At 46.7% G+C, this 24,693-nt stretch overlaps 6 protein-coding genes across 6 annotated transcripts, besides 2 other annotated features; 2 read left to right on the top strand and 4 right to left on the bottom strand.

Moving 5' to 3' along the window:
- Positions 1-2,508: 2,508 nt before the first annotated feature.
- UA08_02032 (hypothetical protein) lies at positions 2,509-4,838 on the top strand (the record flags this gene model as incomplete). Its single annotated transcript, XM_020261762.1, has 10 exons — positions 2,509-2,619; positions 2,728-2,767; positions 2,884-3,062; positions 3,129-3,282; positions 3,380-3,577; positions 3,673-3,906; positions 3,976-4,226; positions 4,295-4,325; positions 4,380-4,463; positions 4,558-4,838. The coding sequence occupies 10 exons, from the start codon at positions 2,509-2,511 to the stop codon at positions 4,836-4,838; spliced, it is 1,563 nt and encodes a 520-aa protein (XP_020123668.1).
- A 1,611-nt stretch (positions 4,839-6,449) lies between these two features.
- Positions 6,450-7,503, bottom strand: UA08_02031 (hypothetical protein; the record flags this gene model as incomplete). Its single annotated transcript, XM_020261761.1, has 3 exons — positions 6,450-7,160; positions 7,240-7,320; positions 7,390-7,503. 3 exons carry the CDS (start codon positions 7,501-7,503, stop codon positions 6,450-6,452), a joined length of 906 nt encoding a protein of 301 aa, XP_020123671.1.
- Positions 6,794-6,969: a repeat region (Identified by RepeatMasker using a combination of RepBase library and repeat library created with RepeatScout).
- Positions 7,504-9,127: 1,624 nt separating the features above from the next.
- Positions 9,128-9,169: a repeat region (Identified by RepeatMasker using a combination of RepBase library and repeat library created with RepeatScout).
- Positions 9,170-11,145: 1,976 nt separating this feature from the next.
- UA08_02030 (hypothetical protein) lies at positions 11,146-11,601 on the bottom strand (the record flags this gene model as incomplete). The annotated part of the gene is made up of 1 exon (XM_020261760.1): positions 11,146-11,601. The coding sequence occupies one exon, from the start codon at positions 11,599-11,601 to the stop codon at positions 11,146-11,148; it is 456 nt and encodes a 151-aa protein (XP_020123670.1).
- Positions 11,602-12,397: 796 nt separating this feature from the next.
- Positions 12,398-18,556, bottom strand: UA08_02029 (Negative regulator of mitosis; the record flags this gene model as incomplete). Its single annotated transcript, XM_020261759.1, has 1 exon — positions 12,398-18,556. One exon carries the CDS (start codon positions 18,554-18,556, stop codon positions 12,398-12,400), a length of 6,159 nt encoding a protein of 2,052 aa, XP_020123168.1.
- A 398-nt stretch (positions 18,557-18,954) lies between these two features.
- Positions 18,955-21,006, top strand: UA08_02028 (hypothetical protein; the record flags this gene model as incomplete). The annotated part of the gene is made up of 2 exons (XM_020261756.1): positions 18,955-19,013; positions 19,062-21,006. 2 exons carry the CDS (start codon positions 18,955-18,957, stop codon positions 21,004-21,006), a joined length of 2,004 nt encoding a protein of 667 aa, XP_020123169.1.
- An 896-nt stretch (positions 21,007-21,902) lies between these two features.
- Positions 21,903-24,308, bottom strand: UA08_02027 (Eukaryotic translation initiation factor 2A; the record flags this gene model as incomplete). Its single annotated transcript, XM_020261755.1, has 6 exons — positions 21,903-23,176; positions 23,230-23,458; positions 23,522-23,945; positions 24,023-24,094; positions 24,156-24,225; positions 24,284-24,308. 6 exons carry the CDS (start codon positions 24,306-24,308, stop codon positions 21,903-21,905), a joined length of 2,094 nt encoding a protein of 697 aa, XP_020123172.1.
- Between the last annotated feature and the right edge of the window lie 385 nt (positions 24,309-24,693).

Genomic DNA, 24,693 nt, shown 5'->3' with positions numbered 1-24,693 from the left:
GTTACCTCTTGCGTCAATGCATAGTTTTTCTCCCCGTGCTATCATAACTACCGCCCGGAATTGTGGCACCTTACATTCGTGTCCTCTATAATGTAGTTCCTTGATTTTTTTTGCCCTTATATTTCCTCCGATTCGACGTGGTGGTTGGTGGGGGGAGGGGAAGAGTGGTGTGGGGCCGCCCAATGAAGCATTAAGTTTTGCTGCGCGACATGCTCGATCAAATCAAAAGAAATGCGGGTCAGCAGCGGTTATCTGTGCGCTACGTGCCGAACCTAACCTTATCAGTCTTTCTGGTCAACAACCATCCCACGTTCTCGGAACAGACTGACTGTTCTTGGAAGCCACGGAGTCCCTACTCAGACATTGCTGGCAGATATCTTTCTTTGTATTTAAAATTATATTATGGCGTACCAAGATCGCTAACTACGAATTCGTACGTAGCTGGCTAGTAAGGCCGACCAGCACCTGACCAATAGCGCTAAATCCGTCCCAGCCCCATGTGCCCGTAACTATGGAGCATGGGTAAAGAATAAGCTGTAGCTATGCTACTTATGTACTCGGTACAGAGGGAAACTAAGTAGAAGTGGTGTGGAACTGTAGAACCCCTCCTTTCATTTCGGCCCCCGCGGGCATCACGGTGCAAGCAGGCTGCTTATTGTATCTGAAGGGTTCTTCTTTTTTTCCTTACGTCCTTTCATTCTTGAAAATTCCTGAATTTTGCTGAATGCTAAGCTCGCCTTTGTTTCCCTATTCGGAGTTTGAACGCCCGCTTCTGATGAGCTGGCTTTTTTTAGCCTGACACTTTGCCCCTCTCTCATGTCCTACCTAAGTTAGATGCTTCACAATCATTCATAATCATATTAACTGCTAAATCTCCACTATGGAATAGATCAGAAAGTGGAACAGAACAAAGGATTTCTTTTGTTTCCCTTTTCTCGGATTCAGGGCATCCATCGGCTTTTCCGACAGTCCTTACGTAGGTATGGTATTGGCTTTGATTTGCCGATTGTAAATGTGCCCATACCAGTTTTTCCATACATGCATGCGTCTGTATAAATTGGTTATAGTTCTTGTGTACGCCAATCGCTGTCTACACTTGACCAAGCTACTCAAATATTTGGTAAGCAGGCACTTCATTCATTTGATGTCTATTTGTATTTAGTATACTCCGAATATGTCCATCTCTTTGGGGGCCAATTTCTGTTCTTAAGTTTAGGCAGAAAAAGTAACTATGTGAGGGTCTCGTTTCTTTGTCAGTTTAGTTCTTTTTTATTCATATTCCCATTTGATGATATAGACACGGCCCGGAACGAATTTCGTAAATCACGGGAACATTAAATCCCGATTTTCATACCTAGTTGCTCACAAGCTAGGCACATAGATAGTGTTAGAACTTTACTGCCTGATGGTCATTGATTTAACTTTGGGGGTTCAGCTATACATTATTTTGCTGCAGACATTGCGAGTGTTGTCTATAGACACCTATGATCTGATTACCTAAACATGGGCATGTGCCTAGATATATCCATACATCCATCTATTTATGAATGTCTAGGAAGATACTGCGTAATTGCCTGATTATAAGATTCATCCGCCTATGTAAAGGCGCCATTCTACGTATCCACTCTGAAACGCTCAAGGCCCCAAGCTAAGCCCTCGCCCATACAACGGTTCATGTCTGAGACCATGAAATGGGTTCCCGCGCCTTGGCTTGTATATCAAGTTTTTGTTTTGCTAAGAAAATAATTCCACAATTTCTGACCGGCATGGTCTTAAATTTGCTAGCTAACAGCACGCATGACCATGCATGCTGACTGAGAAAACCTGGGCTTTTTGTTGTCATTTTGAGCACTATTTCCCTCCCCTGACTTTTCAGTCCATACTTTACAAACATAATCCGTACGCTTTGTTTAGGACTTAAATAGAATCAAAATCAATGCTTTTGTTGCTTGGTATATACAAGGCAAAGTAATAATTATCAGAAAAATAGAGGCAGAAACAGAAAGAGACGGATAGCAAAGTGATAGCGTTCAGCCCTATCGTGTACTTTTTAGCAAACTTGTAACGACTTAATAAACTGTTTTCAAAGCAAGGTAAGGGGAATCATATTGTGTTAATCCCAATTATGAATTGATTAAAACCAAGACGCTAATTACCAAAGAAAAAAAACTCATTGTAAGCGGCAAGAGTGGATTATGTGCCTCAGCTTATGTCCCGGTACAGAATGCTTTCGTGGCATGGATGGTTTAGTTTCACTTCGGATGGACGGTCCGGTACAGAAAATTGACCATTTGGCTCCAGCCTGATGGCTGATAGACATAAATCTGTCAAATTGGATCCTTTATATACTGACTGAAGGCTTCCTGAGAAAGAACTTTTTTTTTCTCTTTCACTTTTATTTCCATATCTGACCGACCTTTTTTTTTTTTCTCCTTTCATCTCTCTCATACAAAGCCTCACTTGGTTGGTCAATTAAGCTTGCAATTCTATGTATTACCACCGATAGCTATGGATCAAGCCGCGGAGTATATTGCGCAAGCAACACAGAGGTATCTTCCTCTGTCGCCAGTTGAGGAAAAAAGGTTGATTCGCAGAATCGACTGGATCCTTGTTCCAATGGTACGTACAAGTCTAAGTTCCTTTTGTTGCAACACCATGAATTTATCCTAAGGCTGAGAACGCGGATGACATGCATGGTGCATACATGGCTATAAATGATGTATGTAGTTACCTAAGCAGCAGCTGTGGTTGCCTGTCACCTGCGCACGTAACCCTTGTCCTAGCATGGATGTCTTAGTTGCATTTATTAAGAAAAGCTGAACTTACTAATGACGCATCATTGAGTTGTCGGGTTTTGATAGCTCCTCTTAACCGCCACATTAGGTGCGGTAGATAAAGTCGCAATTAGTACGGCTGCTATCTACGGCTTGAGAGAAGGTACATTGTTTTCTTCGCTTGTGGCTTTTTCATACCAAACTGCTCTACTGATTGGCGTCTCAAATGCAGATTTGAACCTCTCTGGTGACCAATACTCATGGACTGGATCGATTCTTTATTTCGGGGTTAGTATGAATAAGCAAGCCCTAGCCCTACCATCAACAGCTGTGTCTAATTACTTCATTATATAGTGCATCTTTGGCATGTTGCCCTCGTCATATGTCCTGCAGCGTGTACCCTCAGCGAAATATCTGGCAGGCTGTTCTTTTGGCTGGTCTGTGCTGTCCTTACTGATTCCAGCCTGTCGTGACTTTGCGGATCTAATGACTTTGCGGTTTTTGATGGGTACGTTATGTCTCAAGTAGAGCTAGGGTGGAGTCCATTTTATTGATATCGTTGGCGCATCTAATTCAGCTGACTCGATTGTCGTTACTATTCCCAGGCTGCCTCGAAGGCATTATTGTTCCCTCCATCTCTCTCGTCATCGCAGGCTTCTACAAAAAAGTTGAACAGCCGCCTCGTAACGCTATTGTCTTTGCCGCCATTAGTTCCGTCATCAATGGATTTTTGTCCTGGGCTGTGGGCCAAATTCCTTCAACTGCACCCCTTGCAAAGTGGCAGTATCTGTTTCTTATCACTGGTTGGTCTCTTGGCTCTATCAGCACACGAAAAGGGAAACGGGGAGAGAAATATAAACTTGAAGAAATCAGATAGTAACTCATTTCGGATTTCTAGGCTCTATTTCCCTCGCTTGGTCCATCTTCGCCTTCTTGTATCTCCCAGATACACCAATGAATGCATGGTTCCTCAACGACCAGGAGAAACTCCACATTATAACCAGGTTAGCCGAAAATAAGACCGGAATCGTTAATAAGACTTGGAAAAGAGAACAAGCCATCGAGGCAGTCATTGACCCTAAGACTTGGATTATTTTCCTCTTTAACATTGCAATCAATATACCCAATGGAGGTTAATATGCTCCATTATATATGTCTACTTGTTGGACTTGAATTAACCACATACATGTATTCAATCCAGGTCTCATTACATTCAGCGGAATCATTATCAACGGTCTCGGATTCACCGCCGTGCAGACATCACTTTTAAACATGCCAACTGGCGTCATGTCCACATTATCAGCCTTTCTATTTTCATGGATTGCTGCAAAGTGGACCAATCGTCGATGCCTGGTTACCATGGTAGCGGCATTTGTTCCCGCTGTTGGTGCCGTGATAGTGTATACTCTGCCGAGAAGCAATATTGGTGGGCAGATGGTTGGTATTTATTTGGTATGTTCATTGCGTAGTGTTGAATATGTCCGTCGTGTCAGGCTGACTGATTGGATCTCCGCGAATAGCTGTATACATACTTCGGGCCATATGTTCTAGGTGAGTTTCTCGTGCATACCTAGAAGATAGTCTTTTCTAAATTGATCTAATTAGGAATATCCCTTGGCCAGGCTAATACAGCCGGCCACACGAAGAAAAATGTCCAATATTCAATCATGTACATTGGCTACGCAGTGGGTACGTTTCAACATTATCCCTGCAGCTTGAGATCTCGCCTATCTCCTTATAGGGCTTACATTTTCCACGATTTACATACTTACGCAACGGTTAGGCAACCTAATTGGCCCGCAAACTTTTCGTGCAAATCAAGCACCCGCATACACAGGCGGTTTCATCACCATGCTCATTTGCTATTGCATCTGCATCGGGCTGATGGCTGTATACTGGATACTGGCCTCGATTCTTAACGCTCGACGCGAAGCTGAAAATTCACCGTTACCTGCACTTGCAACGATAAATCCAAACTATGTTTCGGATGTGGACAGTTTGTCCGAGCCCGTATTTGCTGATATGACGGACTTTCAGCAGCAGAGCTTCAGGTATACAACGTAAAGAAGTTCGCGTTTCTCCCCTTTTGCCCCTCTCTTTAACATCAATGACGTTACGAGATTCTTACCACTTCTTACGTTCATAATGTCGACTTCTATTTCAGTACATGATGACATATTTCATGGTAATATACGACAGCATACCACGCTTTGCATTGGCAGGAATTATTGACTTTAGGTACGAACGAATTGATACGGCTTTATTGACCCGTTATCAATTATTCATTGCATGTCCCTACCGTTGAGGCAGGTGCTTTATCTTGTTTGATTTCTCTCCCCATTGTTGGGTCTGGTTCTGGTTCTGGTTCTGCATATATTGAATGTATCTTTTGCATCGATCGTCACTTAATATTTCAAAGATTAGTTGGTCAAATTCAGGCATTTGCAAAACCCCAAGAAATACCTATACCGTACCTTCTTATTAGACGACGACATCACTGGAAACATAGGCATCTAAAGTATTAAAAAAGGGTAATTTTAATTTTTGCCGTTTTGGGTGTCAGCTCGGGTGTCAGCTCGGGCATGGTATATGCAGATGATACTCATCTTCCAACATGTAAACTTCGTAGTATGATAGTACTATGGCACTATAGCTACGTGGCATTGCGGGATTATACACGGGGTGACTAGTGCATTGATTGACAGGCCTAGAATGAGGTGGCGACTAAAGTCTGAGCGTTCTTACGGGCATAGAATGGAACTTCGTCGTTTCAGATAACGTGCGGAATATTGTCATGCCTATATTCCATATTTTAAAACGTAGCCCGTACTGTGTCTCTTACGTTGTGGAGAATGAGGCTATCCCGCTTACTTACAGAGTATGTATTTGTCTACTAGTACTATCATGACGAAACTAAATATTAGCCCACTTTGAGCATATCGATACCTGTTGTGATCAAGCTAGTTAGTCTCTCCAGGTTGCTCAGCCGCACGCCATTCTATCTCTATACTCTATACGAGATTACAAACCTTGGCCTACAGCCTTCTAGAGCCTTGGCTAAACGTTCATAGCCTGTAATTATACCGCAAGTACGTATAACTAACTACATGCATTTCTATTGTTCGAGCGTCCGTACGAAACAGACCTTATGGCTCCTCCGACCCGGCTACAGAGTCCAAAATTTGGGACGCCTTGTGGATATCAATAAATGGATCCCAGTTCCGGAGGGCCAGATCGTGGCCCATTGCAGCGGGTCTGGTCGGTCTGGACCTTAGTCGACTTTAGATCAAAGGTACTAGTACAAAGTATAAATATTAAATTGTACATGATTAGATCTTGAACAGTAGATAGAAGTAATCGTCCGCACCAGGTGTGTCCGTTGATATTTGCTGTCATAATAATGACCGGTGATTCTCAGTGGAATCATTAGTATAAGACGGTAGACCAATAGATAGTGACAAGCTTGCCTCCTTTGTACATCAATTTGAAGTTTGAAAAGTAACATTAAACACATTGCAAATGATGGATGTAGCACATGCGCTCGGGTATCCATGAATAGAGGAGAACAATTTTAAGAGAGTGTAAAAGATAAACGAGATAAGATCTTGCCTCTGCGCCGAGTAAAAGCGTAAGAGCCAGGAACAGCAACAAATTCAAAGGAGATAAGAGAATGGATTAAGCCAAACTAATAACCTTGGCCTGGCTCCTGCTACCTCTCCTCTTCACTATTAGAGACTGCGAAGATACCGGTGGCAAATCTAAGTCTGTCGTGCGAAAAGCGCGCTCAACAGCCACTCTAGTCTGTCGCACGTTACCCAAGTTCCGGGTATGTTGAATCGCCCGAAGTCGTTCGAGGACGAATCGTCGTTGTAACTCGTCTTCGAGCCCTGTGCTGTGTCCGATTATATATAGTGGCCATGTCACAGATGCTGTATTAGGGTTTGGCAATGTTGATATCAGGTCGATTATACTACTGACAAGACGTTGTTTGGTGGGTTGTTTGAGCGACGGAAAAGGATACGATGAGGATGTTGAGGGTGACGACGAACGAGTGGATGCAGAGTCAGGGTAATATGATGCCGAAATATAATCATGAGGCGGTGGTGGCGACGACGACGACGACGATGATGATGATGACGATGATGATGATGATGATGGTGGTGGTGGTGATGGTGGTGATGGTGGCGGTGGTAATACATCCCCAAGATTTTCTGTGAAATAAAGAAGTGCAGTGAGACGTTTGATTTCTGCAATTTGCAAAATAAAATTGTCCGCTGTAGGAGAGTAGGCACGCAGATTTTGCTTTAGATTTTCGAGTGCAGTTCCAATGTCTTCGCATTCCTTGATAAATTCGCTTTTGAGCTTCGAATGAGGATGATCGCGAGCCTATAGAAACAATACACATTCCTATTTAGTCCGAACTCTCATAGTCAAGAAAAGTTGACAACTTTAGTGGTCCTCTCACCTTGATCTTTTGTCGAGCCAGGGCTGATGTCTGGCTCAGAAGTGACATCAGACGCCGAGAGCAACCCACAGTTGTATCAATCTGTCGAGCGAAAACTGAGTGTAAGTATCTACCATAAATATTAGTAATAGGACATAGATAACTACGTACCTCGTCTAGATCGTCATTATCTAGCCACCTATGCGGGGGGGTCTCCTCGTCCCATGGGGCATCGCAATCAACGCGCGCAGTGCGGCTCATAATGTCGTGGGCAACAAAATACATGTTGAAAAAGCGTTTCAAGGACTCCATCTGCGTTGAATACTCCGGTAGTAGTTGGGTCATATCTAGACCACCACGGAGATGAGTGAGCCATGAAGATGAGCAGCCGTCGGATATCTATGGATTGACCGGTCAGCTTTGCTTTGACTATGGGAGTGATATTGTAATGTTAAGGAAATGAAAGGAGGAGACGAACATCGTGAAAACAAAGCATCAGAACCGAAGCAACTACTCCGAAATTCACTTTTCTTGACTCTACATCCTGCTTCAGACCGGTTAATGCTTTCTGTTTGTATATACAAGCCTCTTTTGAAAAATCTTTGTTTCCCAACAGACAAAGTTGCTTTGCCGACACTGTAAGGATGGTATTTCGGAACGTCGTATGTGATAGCAAAGGTATCAGCGACATGTACGGGTTGTTCGACAAACTCAGCGAGCAATTCGGTCCTATACCATTGATGAAATAGTCTAATAGACATGCCTCAGCTCGCGTATAATATCCAAGCAAGTTTCCCAATGGCCGAGATCCTAGGGTAAGATCGTATATCTGCTGTTCGTTCTGCTCCTGAGAGATTGCCCATTGCGCCTTATCGTTGTTGGAGGATAATAATAATTCATCTTCATCACACTCGTCCCACTTGTCTGGTCCATCTGTGAAATCATCATACGTTGTATTCAACCAGATCCATTTTCCGACATACTGAGTGATTGGAACTTCCGTAAAGCCTTTGCCTAGTTCGAGAACCGGTGGTTTCCTGATCCGGGTGCATCGCTTTGACCAGGTGCCTATTGAATATGGCAGCGAATTAGTTGACAGCAAAAGAAAAGTAAAATGCCAGCTGATATACATACCCTCTCGTCCAAAATGAATTCCCCGCTCGATTGCATCCTCGCGGAAGAGGAGCTTGATGCCGCGCACGCATTGTAGACCTAAACGCTCGCAGCGCCTACAACTGGGCTTTTCTTCGGTACATTGAACATGTTTTTCTATTTTCTTTATTAGTGATCATAATTGCCAAATAACGTCTTCTTATTTCACTTGATTTTCTTATTTAAACGTGATATGAGAAGGAAAAGGAGAAGAGAAAGAGGGCAACCTTTGCATTGAAAACAGCCGGTCCGGCGTCGATTCTCGGGTTGCTTACGCTGACGGCTCGGCATCACTCCCCACCTAAGCTATTCTTGCAAGGTAGGAGACAAAACAATGATCAGTGGTTGACGAAGTGATTCACAATTGGCTTGGGATTTTGCAGCATGCAAAAATATGATTGATCGGTCAGATCACAGAAGGAATGAGCTGTGGGTGGTACAACACGAAGGCGGGGTGTCGGGAGAGATGACTGGCCTGGGGTGTGTGGGCAGAACAGATAATAGCAGAAAGAAGGGGGTGGAGGGTGGAGGGTGGAAGATAGGATACAGGGAATAGATGCCAAATGACAAGGTCGAGAGTAGAGACGGAGGAGGGTCGAGATCTCTGATCCGCAGTAGCCTCACGGCGTTTATGCCTAGAGGGAAAAGATGGGCTGGATCCTTGAGCTGAGAATCCGTCAACTGCCAAGATTAATTGACAGGGGAGTTTAAGGTGCTGATGATCATGCTCTGCTGAGTCATTGTCATCGCTTTCTTAAGTTGACTAACTAGTTAGCTAGCTAGTTAGCTAGTTAGTTGGAACTTAGTCCACTGGAAAATGAAAAAATAAAAAGAAACTTTGATTAATGAAATTTGGTACTTCCTACTGATGATAGCTGAGCTCGGACATTCACCTCATTACTTGCCTACCATGGCATGAATATGTCTAACTAACTAGCGAGGGAGCCTTATCTTAGACGAGTACATACGTCCGACGTCGTCCGTAGCACCAAGGCCGTCAGCAATGCAATAAGTCTCCACCAAACATGCGTTTCGCGAACAGTGAGCAGTTGAAGAAGAAAGGTGGAGACCTTCTTAACGAGCAAGAAGAAGACCAGATGGATATACCCGTAGAAAAATGTACGACATTTGCCATTTAAATTATGTCTTGTCTCAACCCCCAGGAGACAGGCCTCTTTAATGTCTAGACTACCATTCTCGTTCCCTAACGAGAGTCTTAAGTTAGCATTAGTTAGCAATTAGGGGAGTTTAGTTCGAGTTTGCTAACCAATTTCGTATTACCCCATACCCGCCAAATATATACCAATCAGATACAAGATATGGCCCCATAGCGGCACGGCCGGCCCGCAACCCAGACAAACGGATCCATGGAACGATGGCATGTCATTGCAATATTGTATACTCCGTACACACAATGTTTTAAGATTTTAAGATATCAGATTATGGAATGGGAAGCATAAATTATGTGCTCGTTGCTGAGTGTATAGCTGGTGTCAAATGGGTCTTGGTCACAAGTCAAGAGCTGTTAATATAAATCTGACCACGCTAACCAAGGATGCGCTCCGGTTTACTACCTAAGGACCTAAAGTATTTCAAAGTCGACTATTTGTAGCTTTTGATTGGTAATCGTGTAGCCAATTTGTTTTTTGCGATTTAAAAACAGTAGTTCTATATAGCTTTTCGTACACCTTGGGCCTTTAGCGCAACGGAGTATCTAGATAGAGCCGAAAATAGCCCAAGTCTGTTCTTCAGCTGGGCTACCTAGGTCCTATGAACTTGATATGATACTTGCCTTTTCCAGTTTTGTTCTTGCTTCTCTCCAAGGTTATATACGGGTCAGTTAATGTAGCTTTTTGTTCGGATTATGGAGGAAAGTGTGCCGACGCCACGCCTATTTTGAACAAGACTCTGTTCCAATGAATGTTACAGACCTTCCTAGTCTCCGTTTTTCTTGTCCATTTGTCATTGTTATTGATGAGTCTTATGATTACTACCTCATACATCGATTCCCAAAGTTGATATTTCACGCTCTACTTCTATGGTTAACTCCCAAGCAGGCCAAACTCTTCCTACAATTTACAACCCAGCAAGGTGTACGCGCTCTGTAACCGCGTCACACCGCCCATTCTAAAAAAACGTGGAAGCTCTTGTAATGCACATCAGGTCTGTAGTTACTAGTTAGACTCGACTGATGGCTGTCTCACGCCTCCGCCCGGCTGTCTCGACTCTCGGCTCTCGAGTCAGTCAAAATAGCGATATTCACTAATCCCAGGCTCGGCAGTCTTGGTCTTGTCGACCATTTCAGAGCGGCGCCGAACTAGTGTCCGTATTTCGTGCGGTACTACGGACCACGAATGGATACGAAATCGCTAGGCGTTGGGCTAGCCTTCCACAGACTATTTTATTCATTGCCACCTTTTCATTTGTAACATAACCCTTTAACTCCACTCCACTCCACTCCCAAGCCGTAGTGTACTGAAAAACACGTAGGGTTGGTGTTTTATTGTCACTCTTAAGTAACTATCACCAGTCGACGGGAGCTCATATTTGAAAGCTTCGGCACGGAAAAACATGGGCTCCAAGACTAAAACTCACCCGGCCACATCACGCATGCGATCTCTTTCAGGTATTCCTGATCATCCAACATCGCAGGCCGGAAGGATGGTTCGCCACTGCGCCCCCAAGGCAATTCAGCCTTCGCAGGAACAGAGGGAAGCAGTCGATCCCGGGTAGCCTTGGAAATTATGCTGTTCGATCTAACAGCCTTCGAAGTAATCAAAGGTGCAGCGCATGATGTTGAAGGCACAGAAGCTGCCGTAGTTGCTCAGCAGTTGTGGCAGATGCGCGTACATCAGCACCCAGACCGGATGTGTCTGCCTTTTCCCCTGCATGATTGTGTTCCGGGGTCCGAGTTAGCCTCATCGTCGAGCACATTGATAATAGACAGGTAGATACTGATGTCAGCTTGCGCGTCTCGAGGCACCTTGGACCAACAATAGACCACGAAATGAGATTGTGCGAGTGACGGCGGCTATGCGCACCGGGTCTACTGATCTCAAGATGGTCCTGGGAAGGGGCCCAGCGAAATATCCCGTGGTCTCTCGAGTGGACGTAGCGGAGGCCTTGGACGCGTTCTTCCAACGTCAGGTTGTCATCGTGGTAGTCAATTGCATCAAGGAAGCATACAATAGAACAGCGAAAAGGTTCGGCGGGGATGCGTTCAGTGACCATGTTGGCGATATCTAGGCGAGATCAGTCTGGGGAAGTCACAGCTGATGACGGGTCCTTTATATAGAGGCCGGTTTCAAGAAGACTCATCGCGCAGTTCGGTGTAAGTCTGAGGCCCTCCCAATACCCCCTCCTTGATCAGCTAGACGAGTGCGAATTGTTCCGCGTCACCACTAGGCGTTGGAGTCGCATCCTGCATACGGGTTGAGAGAAACAAGTGCATAGGCTGCACGGGCTATGCCAGTGCTAACTGTGCCACAATTATGATAATTCACTTTATTCTCACTGCGATGCGACCCTGCCATCTGCAAAGATCGGTTATCACCACATGCCTGGGTACGAAAACGATTAGTATAGACTTAGGCCACCGCAGATTGGAGACACCACTGCGTACAATTTTGGTCACTTGTCCGTATCATTATATGCATTGCCTATGTCTCAGCTCGGGGGTAATGCGAGAACTTGCGGTGATTTCCAGTATCGCCAAACAGGATTTTACCTTCGATGTCTTTTCTTGGAGGCTTGGACAGTCGACATCTGCTAGGCCTGATCAGGTTAGCACTATCAGTATGTCGGGCCTCACTCGACAGCTTCGCAGAAACGCTGGCAGCAATATTCCTGTTTACTACATGTGCAGAAGATTTCCAGTGAAACTAATGGAAGACGGGCCCTGTACGTTCTCTTATTTTTTATATTTTAGTGAGAGTAAATTTAACATAGTGTTCTATCCAATATAATCGTTATGACCGGGACTTACTACTGTATGTTACGGATCCCCGTACTCCGTACAACAGGGCTATTAGCTTAGCTGGTCTCCGACTCGTATACCCCAAATCCTCCACTGTGCTTGTTCAATAACCTCACGATTCAGCCACCCACCACCGGCCGCTGCTCGCTTTTGGAGCCCTGCAGAGTCACCCTTGTTCTGTCTTTCTGTCTCCGCTTGGCGATTTATCCAGTCAAAAAGAAGTCGTAATTGCCAGAGCCGGTCTTTGATCACATCAAATGCCTGCCGCGTCATCCCACCATTACCAAAAGCTTCTTCAACTGCTTCATTAACCGTACTTTCAAGTACGAGACGAGTATCCACCGAGGATAACCGAAGCCACGAAGGGGTCACTACTGACCCCTGAGAGGATGCAGCATAGCGTAGTCGAAACTGGAACACAGATGGAGGCAAAACAGCCGATCGGTCGGTAACATCTAAATTCTGTAATGGACGCAAAGAAAAAATCCAGTCCCAGACATCGTGTCTTGTTGTTTTGTTTTTTTGCCCCTGCATAACTAGCAACGCTGCTGCATTCGGGATGGGCTTTTTCCAAGATCCTATCACAGAGCTGGTGAGAATATCTTGAGCTTCGCTCAGCCCTAACAGCGTAGAGGCAAATACTGAGTTCCCAGATGGATCGTATGTTGTGTTTCTTCTTAGATAAATGGATTGGTCCCCCCGGCGGAACTTCCCGCGCAATTCGTCGTTTCGGTCAAAGTCGAGGACCAGCGGCCAATGATCTCTCCCATGCGCTTTGACCGAGGCAATTTCTTCTAGATTGGGCAGCAAACAAGGCGCAGTAGCCTCTCGTGTGGTTCCATCTTTCATCTTCAGCGATACGGGAATAGATATAGGCCGTCGACTATCGACGTCTCTGGCGATGAGGCATCGTGGCTCCGCGGCCAATACCCACAAGTGCCGAAACGCTTGTAGGTGGCATTTATTATCAAGGACGGATGTAGGGAACAGGGGGTAAAAAGCAAATAGCATCGATGCAACTGCTAAGTTAGATGTACCAAGAGTGTAGCATCCGCCCCCTAGGAAGAGTAGGCCGATCGCCATATGTGCCGCCATGTGACTTCCGTAAGTGGTATCTGCATCAACACGTCCATGAAGAGAGCGTAGCCGTCGGAACAGGGTTAAATCACCCGTGCCAGCCATAACGGCTGCAGCTGAAATCGCCACAATGTCTTGACAATGACGCACTGAATTGCGCGCTAGTTTGCTATCGTAATGTAAAGCAGGAAGTCGCACAATCCGTCTAAACTGATCGAGATACCGTATTAGCAAGTCTCTAGCTTCGCTGTGAGCCGAGCCCGCATAACGTAGTCCGATTGCAAAGCAGAGACCTGCGATGATGTTAAAAAACGGCATATCATCGCTTGAAAGGTGCCGGATGGTACTGAGTCGATGTCGCTTCCTGTAAGTCTTTGGGATTTTGCTTAGGAGCCATTCGGAGCTGGGTTTAATGCTGTCCCACATGATGAGATGTCGAGCCAGAGTCCGTAAAAGGAAAAGATCAGGTCGGACATAGTCAAATTGTACTGTCGTATCTGGGATATCAACTTTACGAGCAAGCAGTTCATCATTCGTCTTCATAAAAATGATTGCGAGAGCGACAGTAGCACCCGGGGTCGCCCTGTCTAACACGTGCACTAGGTCAACATTCTTGGTGCCGATAGCCAGCGTTAGAAGTCGCTCGACAACTTGCATATCTCGTAGACCCCGAAGGTCTTTGCCTTTACCAAGGTTGATCAGTCCTAATGAAAAACCAGCGGCGAGCCGGTAACCCTCATCGCGAAGTGTCTCAGGAGAGATAGTTCCCTCTTCCTGCTCCACGCTTTCGATTTCAGATAGGAGCACTTCACTCATCCTTCTATGCTGAGAATCGCAATATAGCAGTCCAATTCCCATAATACCGGCCGTCTGCGTAAGAGGCGAAAGGTTCAGCTCGGCTGCACCTTGGGGAAGCATCCGTGTAACATGCACCGACAGGAGACGTGTTATGAGTGTGTCCATGGTTCCTAGGTAGGAAACAGAGAGGCCCAGAAGAAGGCCAATTGATGTCATTGTATGCTTGGGGGTTAAGTATTTGAATGCCACCCATTTTGCCAGATTCTTGAGATGGCCATTCAGACCTAGAGCAAGCAGAAATCCGGCATGGCGGTTTGTGAGCTCTTGGGGTTTGTTAAACAGAATCCAAGATGTGTCAATGCCTTTAGAGGCTTTGGATATGGCCAACCCCGTGGCGGCCCCATTGTGAAAGAAAGCCCAGCATACCTTTTCTTCGTTAAAGGCAGACCTGTCCGCACTGATAGTCACATTAGACGGTTTCATTAAGCATTGCAGAGAGAAAGATGGTATCGGCAGTTTCTCGGTTAGTAAGGGTGAGCGACCGCTAAACATAAACATTGCCCTACCAGCCGGCACTGAGAGCGTTCTTAGGGTCACAAGCTGAACAATCTCTTTCTGGGCTTCAAGGAGATCTGAGTCAGACCATTCGGGCTCAGGGAAACATTGCGCCACTGGCGCTTTTGACTGGTTGAGAAGCCTGGAAGCTTCTTGGAATCGCCTGTCCTCGCGAAACATCAATCTAGTGATGAATATGCGATCGGCTTCAACAGAAGCCTCAAAAGAATTGGAAAGTTCGAAATCTAGGGTCGAGGCTCCTATATGATGAACATCCCGAACTGAAAGGTGGCTGGCTCCGAGTTGAGGCCGAGATGATGGTAGCGAAATAGTTTCAGTTTTCATGGACATGTAAAGATCATCCCTGTCAATAAGTCCTATCAGGGCAGCAGTACAAGACGTTGGTGGTTCTATTTGGCAACGGACTATTAGCTCGAATAAAGGTGCATTCACACCCTCTGGCAAGCTTTCAATCACACTGGTTGTCAAGCCCCAGCGAAGCAAGAGTTTAACTTTGTCGGCCGGGCTCGACATTTCATGTACTTCTGACATGAACCCATTGAGTGCCAAAGTCCTCGGTGTCAGGCTCATAACCTCATTTCTAAGAGCAATTTTATCAGATGCGCGATCCACATTCGTCAAGATATCAAGGAGCGTAGCAAAATTATTCGCAGTTTGAGATAAGACGGAGCTCTGAAGATGACCAAAGATTGAAGGAGGTGCAAAAGGCTCTGATGGCAACTCCAATCCAGATATTTGACTGTCTTCGAAGGCCCAGCCGCTCACTGTCGCCATCTCTGTTCCATAATAACTGTCTTCCTTCCAGGTCCATGACTTCCACCCCACCCATCCACCGATCTGGGCTAGTATTGGTGCTAGCATGCCTATTTCATGATAAGAGCTTTCGCTGTCGCATATTGAAAGTTTTTGTTCTTCACGTAGCAGATGTAGACCAACAAGAATACTACACAGTGCGCTACGCCGTGTGGTCTGACTCTGGCACAGTGCAGTTGGCAGATATCCTTCAGAACCGGAGGCAGCTTCACCCTGAGGGCTGTCAAAGAAATCACGTGCGAGGCTGACACATCGAAGCAAATAGGAGTTCTTCGATTGACCATTCTGCGCCTGCTGCTCTGTTAGAAAGTGCTTGCCGTTGTGGTCGTCTCTGAGACCGGACACCCATGTCCAGGAGCTGCTCATCATCCACGGTGCTGTAACTCCGGATGACCCAGCTAGCTTCTCCGTCATGGATTCCCAACTTTCTTGGTCAATGTAGCTACCGCTGCTTGACCTTAAAATGTTTCCCCTGCGTCTTTGCTTCTTAGCAGCCGGGGTCCGAGATTGCGGTGAGTCGATGAATCCGACTGCCATAGTAAAAAGTACGACGACAAGTGCAGTCCATTCGAGGTCATTCTCATCTACTCCCCCGGAGATGAGCCACCGCAGTACTTCCCACCAAGCTGTGTATAATCCATCAGCCGCTCGGATTGCGTCTCGAAGAACGAATCGGCACACAGCCAGCACCTTCTTTACAAGGGGATTTTTTGGCTGGAGTTGGATTTCGATACGGTGACGCCTCTTCTCAGAGTCAATAATATCTACTTGACCATGAGCAGAAGAATGCCCGAAGGCAGTAAGGTTCAAATTTTGATCACCAATAACTCTCTTCATGCCTGCATCTTGTGCTCGATTCTGAACAGCCGAGTACCGTTGGGGCTGATGCAGTAAAAGCTTGGGTGGAAGTTCGATTTTTGTGGAAGGACCCCATGGAGATTGCAAGGATAACTCGCCTTTGCCATCCATAGTAGACTTGAGAGTCAATATTCGTGAGACTTCACCGTCTACAACCTTACAAACATCCATCACATTTGGGGCATGGTGTATACCTATGGCCTGAACAATCGTAGTCTTCCCATTGGAATTCTCCGATTTCCCGTGCTTTCGAGAAGCCGCTCTGTCCCTGCTGGACAGGCTCACATTCTGTATGCTGAGATTGACAACTACCAGACACCTGGAAGTCTCGTCAAGCAGACAGAGAGCAATAGGCGACGAGCTGGATGTTTCTTGATGTACACTTTCAGTAGGTCGCAGGGTAAATGCTTTAGGTTTGGAGCGACTTTGCTTCAACTCAGTGAAAGAAAAACTGCCACTTGACAAGCCTGACGAGAAGCTTTCGACTTTACGAAGCATCATTTCTTTGTGCAGACCAGACATAGGGCCTGTTAGGTCCATGCTCCCGAATCCTTCAAAGTCACCGCCATTGTTCAATTCTTCTAGAAGGCGGTCAACAGGAGCATCCAAGAAGCTGCTGGTGGTACTGTAAACTGAAGCGTTTCCTGCGAATGAGTTTCTCAAATTACGACCACCAAAGCTAGCACGGGTACTGTAGGCGCCGATTGACTGTCGTAGGCTACCATGGTTTGCTGTGTTTCCTTGATTTCCCGTGGCAAGGTCCGAGAAAGTCATTCTATCTTGGCTAGCCCCAAGTTCTGTTCTAGCAAGCAATGAACTTACCCGGCGTGACGTTTTTGACGGAACACCAATGTCTTCAAATTCCTGTCCCATCTGAGACGCAAAGTCTGCTTGTTCTAGAGGCTCCTCTGCCTGGAAACTTTGAGAAAATGAAGCCCCGGGTAGGCTTCGACTTGCCCCAATGCTTTCTCTCAAGCCAGAAGGGCGAACGACAGGAGTCGTAGTACCTGTCGTCATCCCATAATGTGAACTTCGTCTTTTTGAGCGTGCTCCACTGGGAAGCGGCTTCTTCCGTTTTCTAGATTCTTGTCCACTAGTTTCGCCTCGAAATTTTGCTGTCCAGATTGTGTAAAGTCTGGTAACTGCATTTATTGTAACAACAAGGACCAAAGGGGATTCTTTAACGGAGGGGCTGTCGCCTAAGAGTTCGTTGACGGCTGACACATAAACAATTTCTTCTGCAGGGTCGAGACTATCATATGCCCAGGAATCTTGAGTGTGATGTGTAGCATGTGTAGATTGATTCGCGACAACATGACCCATTTCCGAATGAGGGTCGCTCAAGGAGAATGTCCGCGGCATATCCAGGTCGTCAGACCTTTTTTGCGGTAGCCGGGATGGCTGCGCTAGGCCCAAGATGGGCGAAGCCCGTTTCTCTCGACCCCTTGAAGATCTGAAGATATGGCTTTGTCGATGTTCTGAATGGGTCTGGTATGACATGAAGGAATTGGGGGGTGCTTCAGGAAAAGGCGTCGGAGTTTCGTCCGGAAGTCGTCTCTGGAATATCAACCCTCGAGGAGAAGCAAACACAGAATCCACCTCGAATGGCAAAGGTACGACATGTGTGTTTCCAGCAAGAAAGAATATGTGTGCTTGCGTCTTGAGAACAACTACAAGGGCTTTTGAAGGATCTCTGTATGGGTACATACGTCCTTTGGTAGACCCTCGGTCGATGGGAGCCACAATCACCTTTGTCGTATCACCTTGACTGTCTGTCTGCAGACGGCTGGCAGAGTGTATATCCGCCGTCCCATCGGACTGCGCTTCAGCACATACCGAAGGAAAGCTTGTGAGAACAACATGGTGAATTTCCTCTTTTTCGATTTCAATCTTAAAAACGCGCTTCACCACGCCGCCGCGGGACCAAACAGCGCAATTTTTGGTGTATATAATATCGTCATCTGACTCTGGCCCTTGGGTGCACCATTTGTAGTCTTCGTCTGAGGGCTCTATCGGGAGAAGGGCTTCGTGGACGAGAAAAGGCAATGCGGGGGGATCGTGAAGCCCAAGTGAGCGCACTGATGCCATTACGGGCAAGGCTGTGAGAGTATTCCGTAGATCAGATCGAGAGAAACGGACTCCATATGGAAGGTTTCATTTCCATCCAGCCGAGGAGTGTATTTGGAGATGCGTTGGTGGTGCCAGACCCTGGTGAAGGCTCATATTTATGTGTTGTCGGGCTAGCTGCGGAGGAAGGACGTGACGGCGGACGCGACTTCCCGCCGAGCTCTTTTCTCCAAACCTCTTCTCGTCTGCTCTCCCGCGCACTCAAGCCTCTGACCAACTTGCATCACACATCCTAGTACCGGGGCTTTATTCTGAGTTGGAATTTGGTTTTGATTCCTTGCTGCTTTACACGCCGATATATATATAAAAAAGGCAATGCTTTGAGTCTTCCCTCGAGAAAACCGTCACCCGCCGCCATCATGTCCAGCTCCTCCAAGACGCCTATAGTGCGGAGGAGGGATGATGGAATACAGCTCAGGTATGTCTTTGCCGCCCAAAAGATGGTCTGGCATTAATATGACTACAGCTATACTCTTCCTCACCGAGTCTTCGCAGCCAGGCCCTATCCAGTGCTCGCCCCGAACGGCTCGACAATCATCGTCTACGGCCACGACAATGGCATAAGGATAGTTTGGAGAGGGGGCAGATCATTCCTCTCTTCTCCCAGACAGAAGAATCTACATGGCGTGCATCAGACGAACAACTCCAGCAAGGCGCAGAATGATGACGATTCGATTATGATTATCGATTCAGATGACGAGGAGCCTGCGCCAGCCACGTCCAGCATCCAGAATAACGCGGAATTCGAAATATTTGAGGACGAGGATACTGAGCTTGACCCGTCACATCCGTATGAACCTATTCTTCGACACGTGGATATTCCTCTTGGTACAAGAGTTCTTGAACTAGCTATGCCGTCTCTACTGCCAGAGAAAGCTCGTTTTTTGGGTTATACTGTGCCTCCAATCCTTACAACTTCGATTGTCATATCGGTAGTGTGTGCGGACTCTAAACTGAGAGTCGTGACTTTGCCACTTGCGCCTCCACATCCAAGTACGAAGGTTTCTGATCTAAATATCAAGACATTAACCCTAAACGCTACTATATCACACAACGAAATACCCAAGGGCGTCTCTATTACCTTCACCAGTGAAAGCGGCGACAAAAATGAAGACCTCGGCCGAAGCAGGTCACGACAGAAATCTTCGCAGCCTACGATCAAGGCAGCGGCACAGTGGAACTTGCTGGTCGCCACTCATGCAGCCGAAGCGTCTGGGACATTACTGGTGTACCGTGTTCCTATCGGACAATCTACTGATGGCTCCTTCACACTACCGACAAAAGACGTACAATCACCGCAAAAGCTTAGTCTTCCTGCCCCAGCATCGAATATCTCCTTCAATCCTTCTCCGTACCCTTCGGCTCGTCACACCCACCTCTTAGTGTCGTTTCCGGACGGCTATGTGAAAATACTCGCATGCTCTGCATCCTCGAAAGGAAGCAAAAATCCCAGCGCCAACGAGACATCCGAGCGAGAGGGAAAATGGTTGCTCACACTATATCCTGGATTTCAACAATCACCAAGTGCTTTGGTTCGAAGGAAGATGATTATCGATGCTGCCTGGGTCCTGTCTGGAAAAGCTGTCATGGTGCTCCTTGCCGATGGTGAATGGGGTGTTTGGGATATTGAAGGAGCAGGTCCTGGGGCCGAGCCGGGGCCTCTTATCGGCCAGTCCAGTGTACACGGCGTGACTGGGGGCTCTTTAACAACATACTCCGTTAGCGGTCGTATTATCGGTGGCTCGCAACCGAACAAATCCCCAACTACAAGCAGTGACTCATCTGAGCAACGAGGCAAGTTTGCCCCTATGACGCCTTCGTCTAGGCGAGTGCGAGAAGACACGTTGTTTAAGGGTGCTCAGCCCTTAGCTGCGCCTTCTTTTGAAGGTGAGATCGCTGTCGTTCAGGTTAATTCATCAAGAGCTGCTTTAGCCGACGAATCGATCCTGATTCGCCACGGTAACCAAATTGCAACAATCCCAAGCCTATTGTCATTATGGAGAAATTCCGTGAAAGCTTCTGGAACGTTCGATGCTTCTAATCGCTGCCGTGTCTCTCCTCTAGGGAACATCAACTTGTTGGGCGAAAGAATAAATGGCATTGCCCATCTGCCGTCACCATTTCGCACAGAAAATGATAGTGATGACCAAAAAGACTACGAAATACTTATCGTTGCTGAACATCGCTTAATCATTCTTGGTCGTGACCTCTCAAAGCTTTCCACCGTGACAGCAAAGCCAGAACCGCACGTATCCATAAATTTACAGTCAAGTGCCGAAAACGATCAACTCATGCTCAGCCAAGGGCAGCTTGATGTCGACGGCATGGATCGCGTGTTGACTAACATGTCTGGGGCTCTTCAACCCAACGGCTTCAGAAGTCCTATCAAGCGAGCGCGCATATTTTCTTAGCTAGCTACGCCCAGCATAAAATTTCGATTTTATTAATTACGATTTTAATGAATCTAACAATTTCTCTCGATTCTTCCTTGAAACGCATTTTCCGCCATTTCATCTTTACCCACTGAAACGTTTCATCGTCTGCCATTCGACAAGAGTTCATTTCGCGACGCAAGGTGGAGTGCAAGGCGAGATTCATGCCTTGAAATTCCCTTTTCTTCCAAAAAAAAAGGGAATAAGCTCTGTATTCGACGCGATACATCAATTATATTTCCATTGGAAACCAAAGAACCCATTGCAATCACATCCCATGAAACGTCTCTTCCCTCCCTCTTCCAGCCCCCAAACTCGGTTTTCTTCGCTGCATCCAGAACATATTCAATCTCTATCTGCTATATGCCTTCTTTTCCCATGCTATTTTGGGGGGTTTTCTTTGTCTGGTCTTATGTTCTACATACATATACCCACATCAGACAGGTGGACCCTTTGGGGATAGTTATTGAGGGAATCAAGGTCGTGGATGAACTTGACTATGTTCGCGGTGAAGAGTCTCGAGGTTATATTTGGAAAGCTTGGATGGAGGCAAGGGAGCAGACAATGAGTTTTGTGGGATCTGTTTCCTGATGAATGGGACATTTTAGTGTACCAAGTAAGATTTTTGTAGATTAGTTAGTATGTAGATAGCTAAATAGGCATCATTCATAGATCTGTGACAGCTATTCATAGAGGTTGGTACGTTTATGTAGGTAAATCATGAATAGTTATAACATTTGATTTTCTCTTTTCTAAATGCGTTCTATCTACTTCCAGCTATACAAGTTCTTTTTTTTTTCCATTCCACGTTTTCCCATTTTTTCCATTTGTTCTTTCATCAGGGGGTTTGTTTTATTCAATCATTTTGAGTTAGCTTATCCAGAATAATCCAACCCATCCAACTCTTTCCGAACCGACTCCTCAGTTTGGATCTTCTTCATTTGTGTATCCTCCAATTTCTCACCAGACGCTAACCGCATTTTCAGCTCGTCTATGGCACGCAACTTTTTCAACAGTCCGCGGATTCGCTTGTCTTGCGTTGTGTTGTTGATGGGCGATTCTGGTGCTACCACTGCTACAGCCGGGGCTGGAGCTGGAGCAGGAGCCTGCTGTTGCTGTTTTGCTTTGCTTGCTGCTGCTGCGCCATTTGCTTGAGGTTTAGCATTGCTTTCGGCTCGGTTGCGATTCCGACTCTTCGAGCGATGTTGCGGCTGTCCTCCTCTCTCGCGGCGATCGGGGCTTGGAGTCAAATGCTGGGAACCGTTGGCGGGCGGAGCAAGTTCTGGATTTCCTCCCTCTTTCTCCGCAATCTCCTTGGCTTTCTTGGCTTCTCGTTTCTTCTTATTCTTTGCCGCTGACTTGGAAAGCTTCTCGTCCGCCACTTCGGCTCCCGGAGGTAGAGCAACTCCACCACCGGGAGCTGCGCCTGGCGGTACATATTCGGCTGGTTCCGCACCGGGAATATCACGTCTCCGTGGCTTGCCAAAGCCATTGACGGGCGCGGCTCCGAAAGAGGAACCCCCGTCTCTGCTGAAGGCAGCTCCACCTTCATCCTCTCGTTTAAATGCGAGAGACGTTGTCTGTCCACGAGCGCCGGGTGGTCGGTAGGCCCCAACCGGTTTTGAAGGAGTCTTCCTTTTGGCAAGGTAGTCCAATGCAGAGGCATGAGGTGTAGGGAGAGGGTGGAAAGGATCCCCTAATGGGCTTTCCACGGATCCTTGTGGTCGCCAGCACACCTGGTAAAGTTCGTGCATGTCCTCGTTGTACTGAAGAGCGCCGCTAACATGCCAGATACGCACGCCGTTATCGACTCGCAGCCTAGGGCTAGTAGTGGCGGTGAGAATGTGTTTTCCATCGGGCGCCCACTCGCAAACGGTGGCGTTAGAGCCTTCGATGGTGGTGATTTTTTGATGCCCTTTTTCAAGGTCATAAATATCCATTTGGCCCGCCAAGTTGCCGAATCCCGCGACAACCACAAAGCGGCCATGTGGCGAAAAGACAATCGTATTTCGCGGCGCCAAAGGATAGCTATGGGTTGCAACACCCCGGTAATTGAAAATAGTGGTCTTGGCTGGTATGTAGCCATAGACAACTCCGAATTCCTTCGAGTTGGGGGACCACGTCACGTCATGAATGGGACCTTCTCTGTCTACAATACAAGTTAGCCATGGAAAAATCCTCCTCTCTCCTGTTCGTACATACCGAGATCGATTCTAGAATCAAAAGCCCCACTTGCACTCAACAAGTAAAGGGTCGTCTCGCCATAGTAACTCTTGCCAGACCTGTCAACGTCGGTTTGCGCCAAGACGATGATAGATGTGCCAGAGTTGTTCCATTTGAGCTGGACTTTGTCGCCCTTGAAAAAGGTCTTCTGTGAGACCGGGCTGTTAAACTGCGGAACCACAAAAACCTTGACTGATGCCGGTTGTCCCTATTTCATTTGTTAGGACTGAGAATTGCACACGCCACCATCACAAGTTGAATGACTACTAACCTTGCGCTCAGGCACAAAGACGGCAATTGCCTGGCTCTTTCCGGGAGACAGGGCAAAATCTGAGACTCCCTCCACGCGGAGCTTATTCCACACGTTGGACAGATCATGGGTCTTATAAAATTGAACCTCGTTGGTCACAACCCGAGCGCAGTAGCGCTCATCAGACGTGTATTGCAAGTTCCAACTGGTTTGCGATTTCTGGACGAAACGACCCACCACTGCGTTCTCGCCAACTCCTCCCTCTCTCGCTTGTGCCTCGACGCTCCACACCTTTAGATTTTTGACAGCATCGCCATTCTCGTCTTTCGACGGCCGTTGCCAAGTGATCACGTACGTGCCGAGTGGAGAAAAGCCCAATTCGAAGACATTGTCGGCGGGTAGGGTGGTGATGACGTGGCCAACGGAAGGATCTATGATGGTGACGCTAGTAAGATGTTAGATGGACGACCGACATAAGTTTTGACACGTAAAGACACGTAGACGGGTAAAAGAAAAGCATACCGTTCCGGAGAAGCCCATGCGAAATACCGTCCGCAAGGTGAATAGGCGCTGCAACGAAGATTTCCTTCCGGTCTATTCTCAATTAGATTCTTACATCTCTCTCCACTGACGATATCGTAAATAAGCTACATACCTCTCAAATTCTGGCACGGGCTGGTATAAGGGCGAGGCGTCCAAGAGACCAATTCCCTTCAGGGTACGAACTATAACACTAGTCAGCGGCCTCGCTTCTTCGCAGCTTTTCAGTCGGAACAAACTTACAAGCAATCTGAGTAGGAGCCGCCATAACTATTGAAAGTCACAGCCGCCTGCTTGCTTGCTTTGTTTCTCCGGGAAGGAATGTAGAAAAATCCTTGTAAGACTGATTCCGTCCGACGACAAAGTAGTTGAACTCGCTCTTTTTTTTTTCAGTTTATTTCACGAGACAAAATATTCGCGAGATGCGACTAGAAAGAGGAAAGCGAATTTCCTTTGATTTCAAATAGTGTAGTTTGAACACTATCTATAGGCAAATCGGTGCGAGAACAATATGTTGTTCTGGTGGGTGTTTTCTGAAGATATCTTTCTTTCTGCTCAAAACACACGAATCAGCTGCTTTGTCTTCCAGAGATACCCATGTATCTGTCAATGTTGCATGTCTCCCAAGGCTTGCACGAACACGGGGGGAGGGG

Source organism: Talaromyces atroroseus, assembly GCF_001907595.1.
Source record: "Talaromyces atroroseus strain IBT 11181 chromosome Unknown scaffold_1, whole genome shotgun sequence".
Classification (NCBI taxonomy): domain Eukaryota; kingdom Fungi; phylum Ascomycota; class Eurotiomycetes; order Eurotiales; family Trichocomaceae; genus Talaromyces; species Talaromyces atroroseus.
Note: the sequence above shows the minus strand (reverse complement) of the source record. Positions and strands in the feature narration are given on the sequence as shown.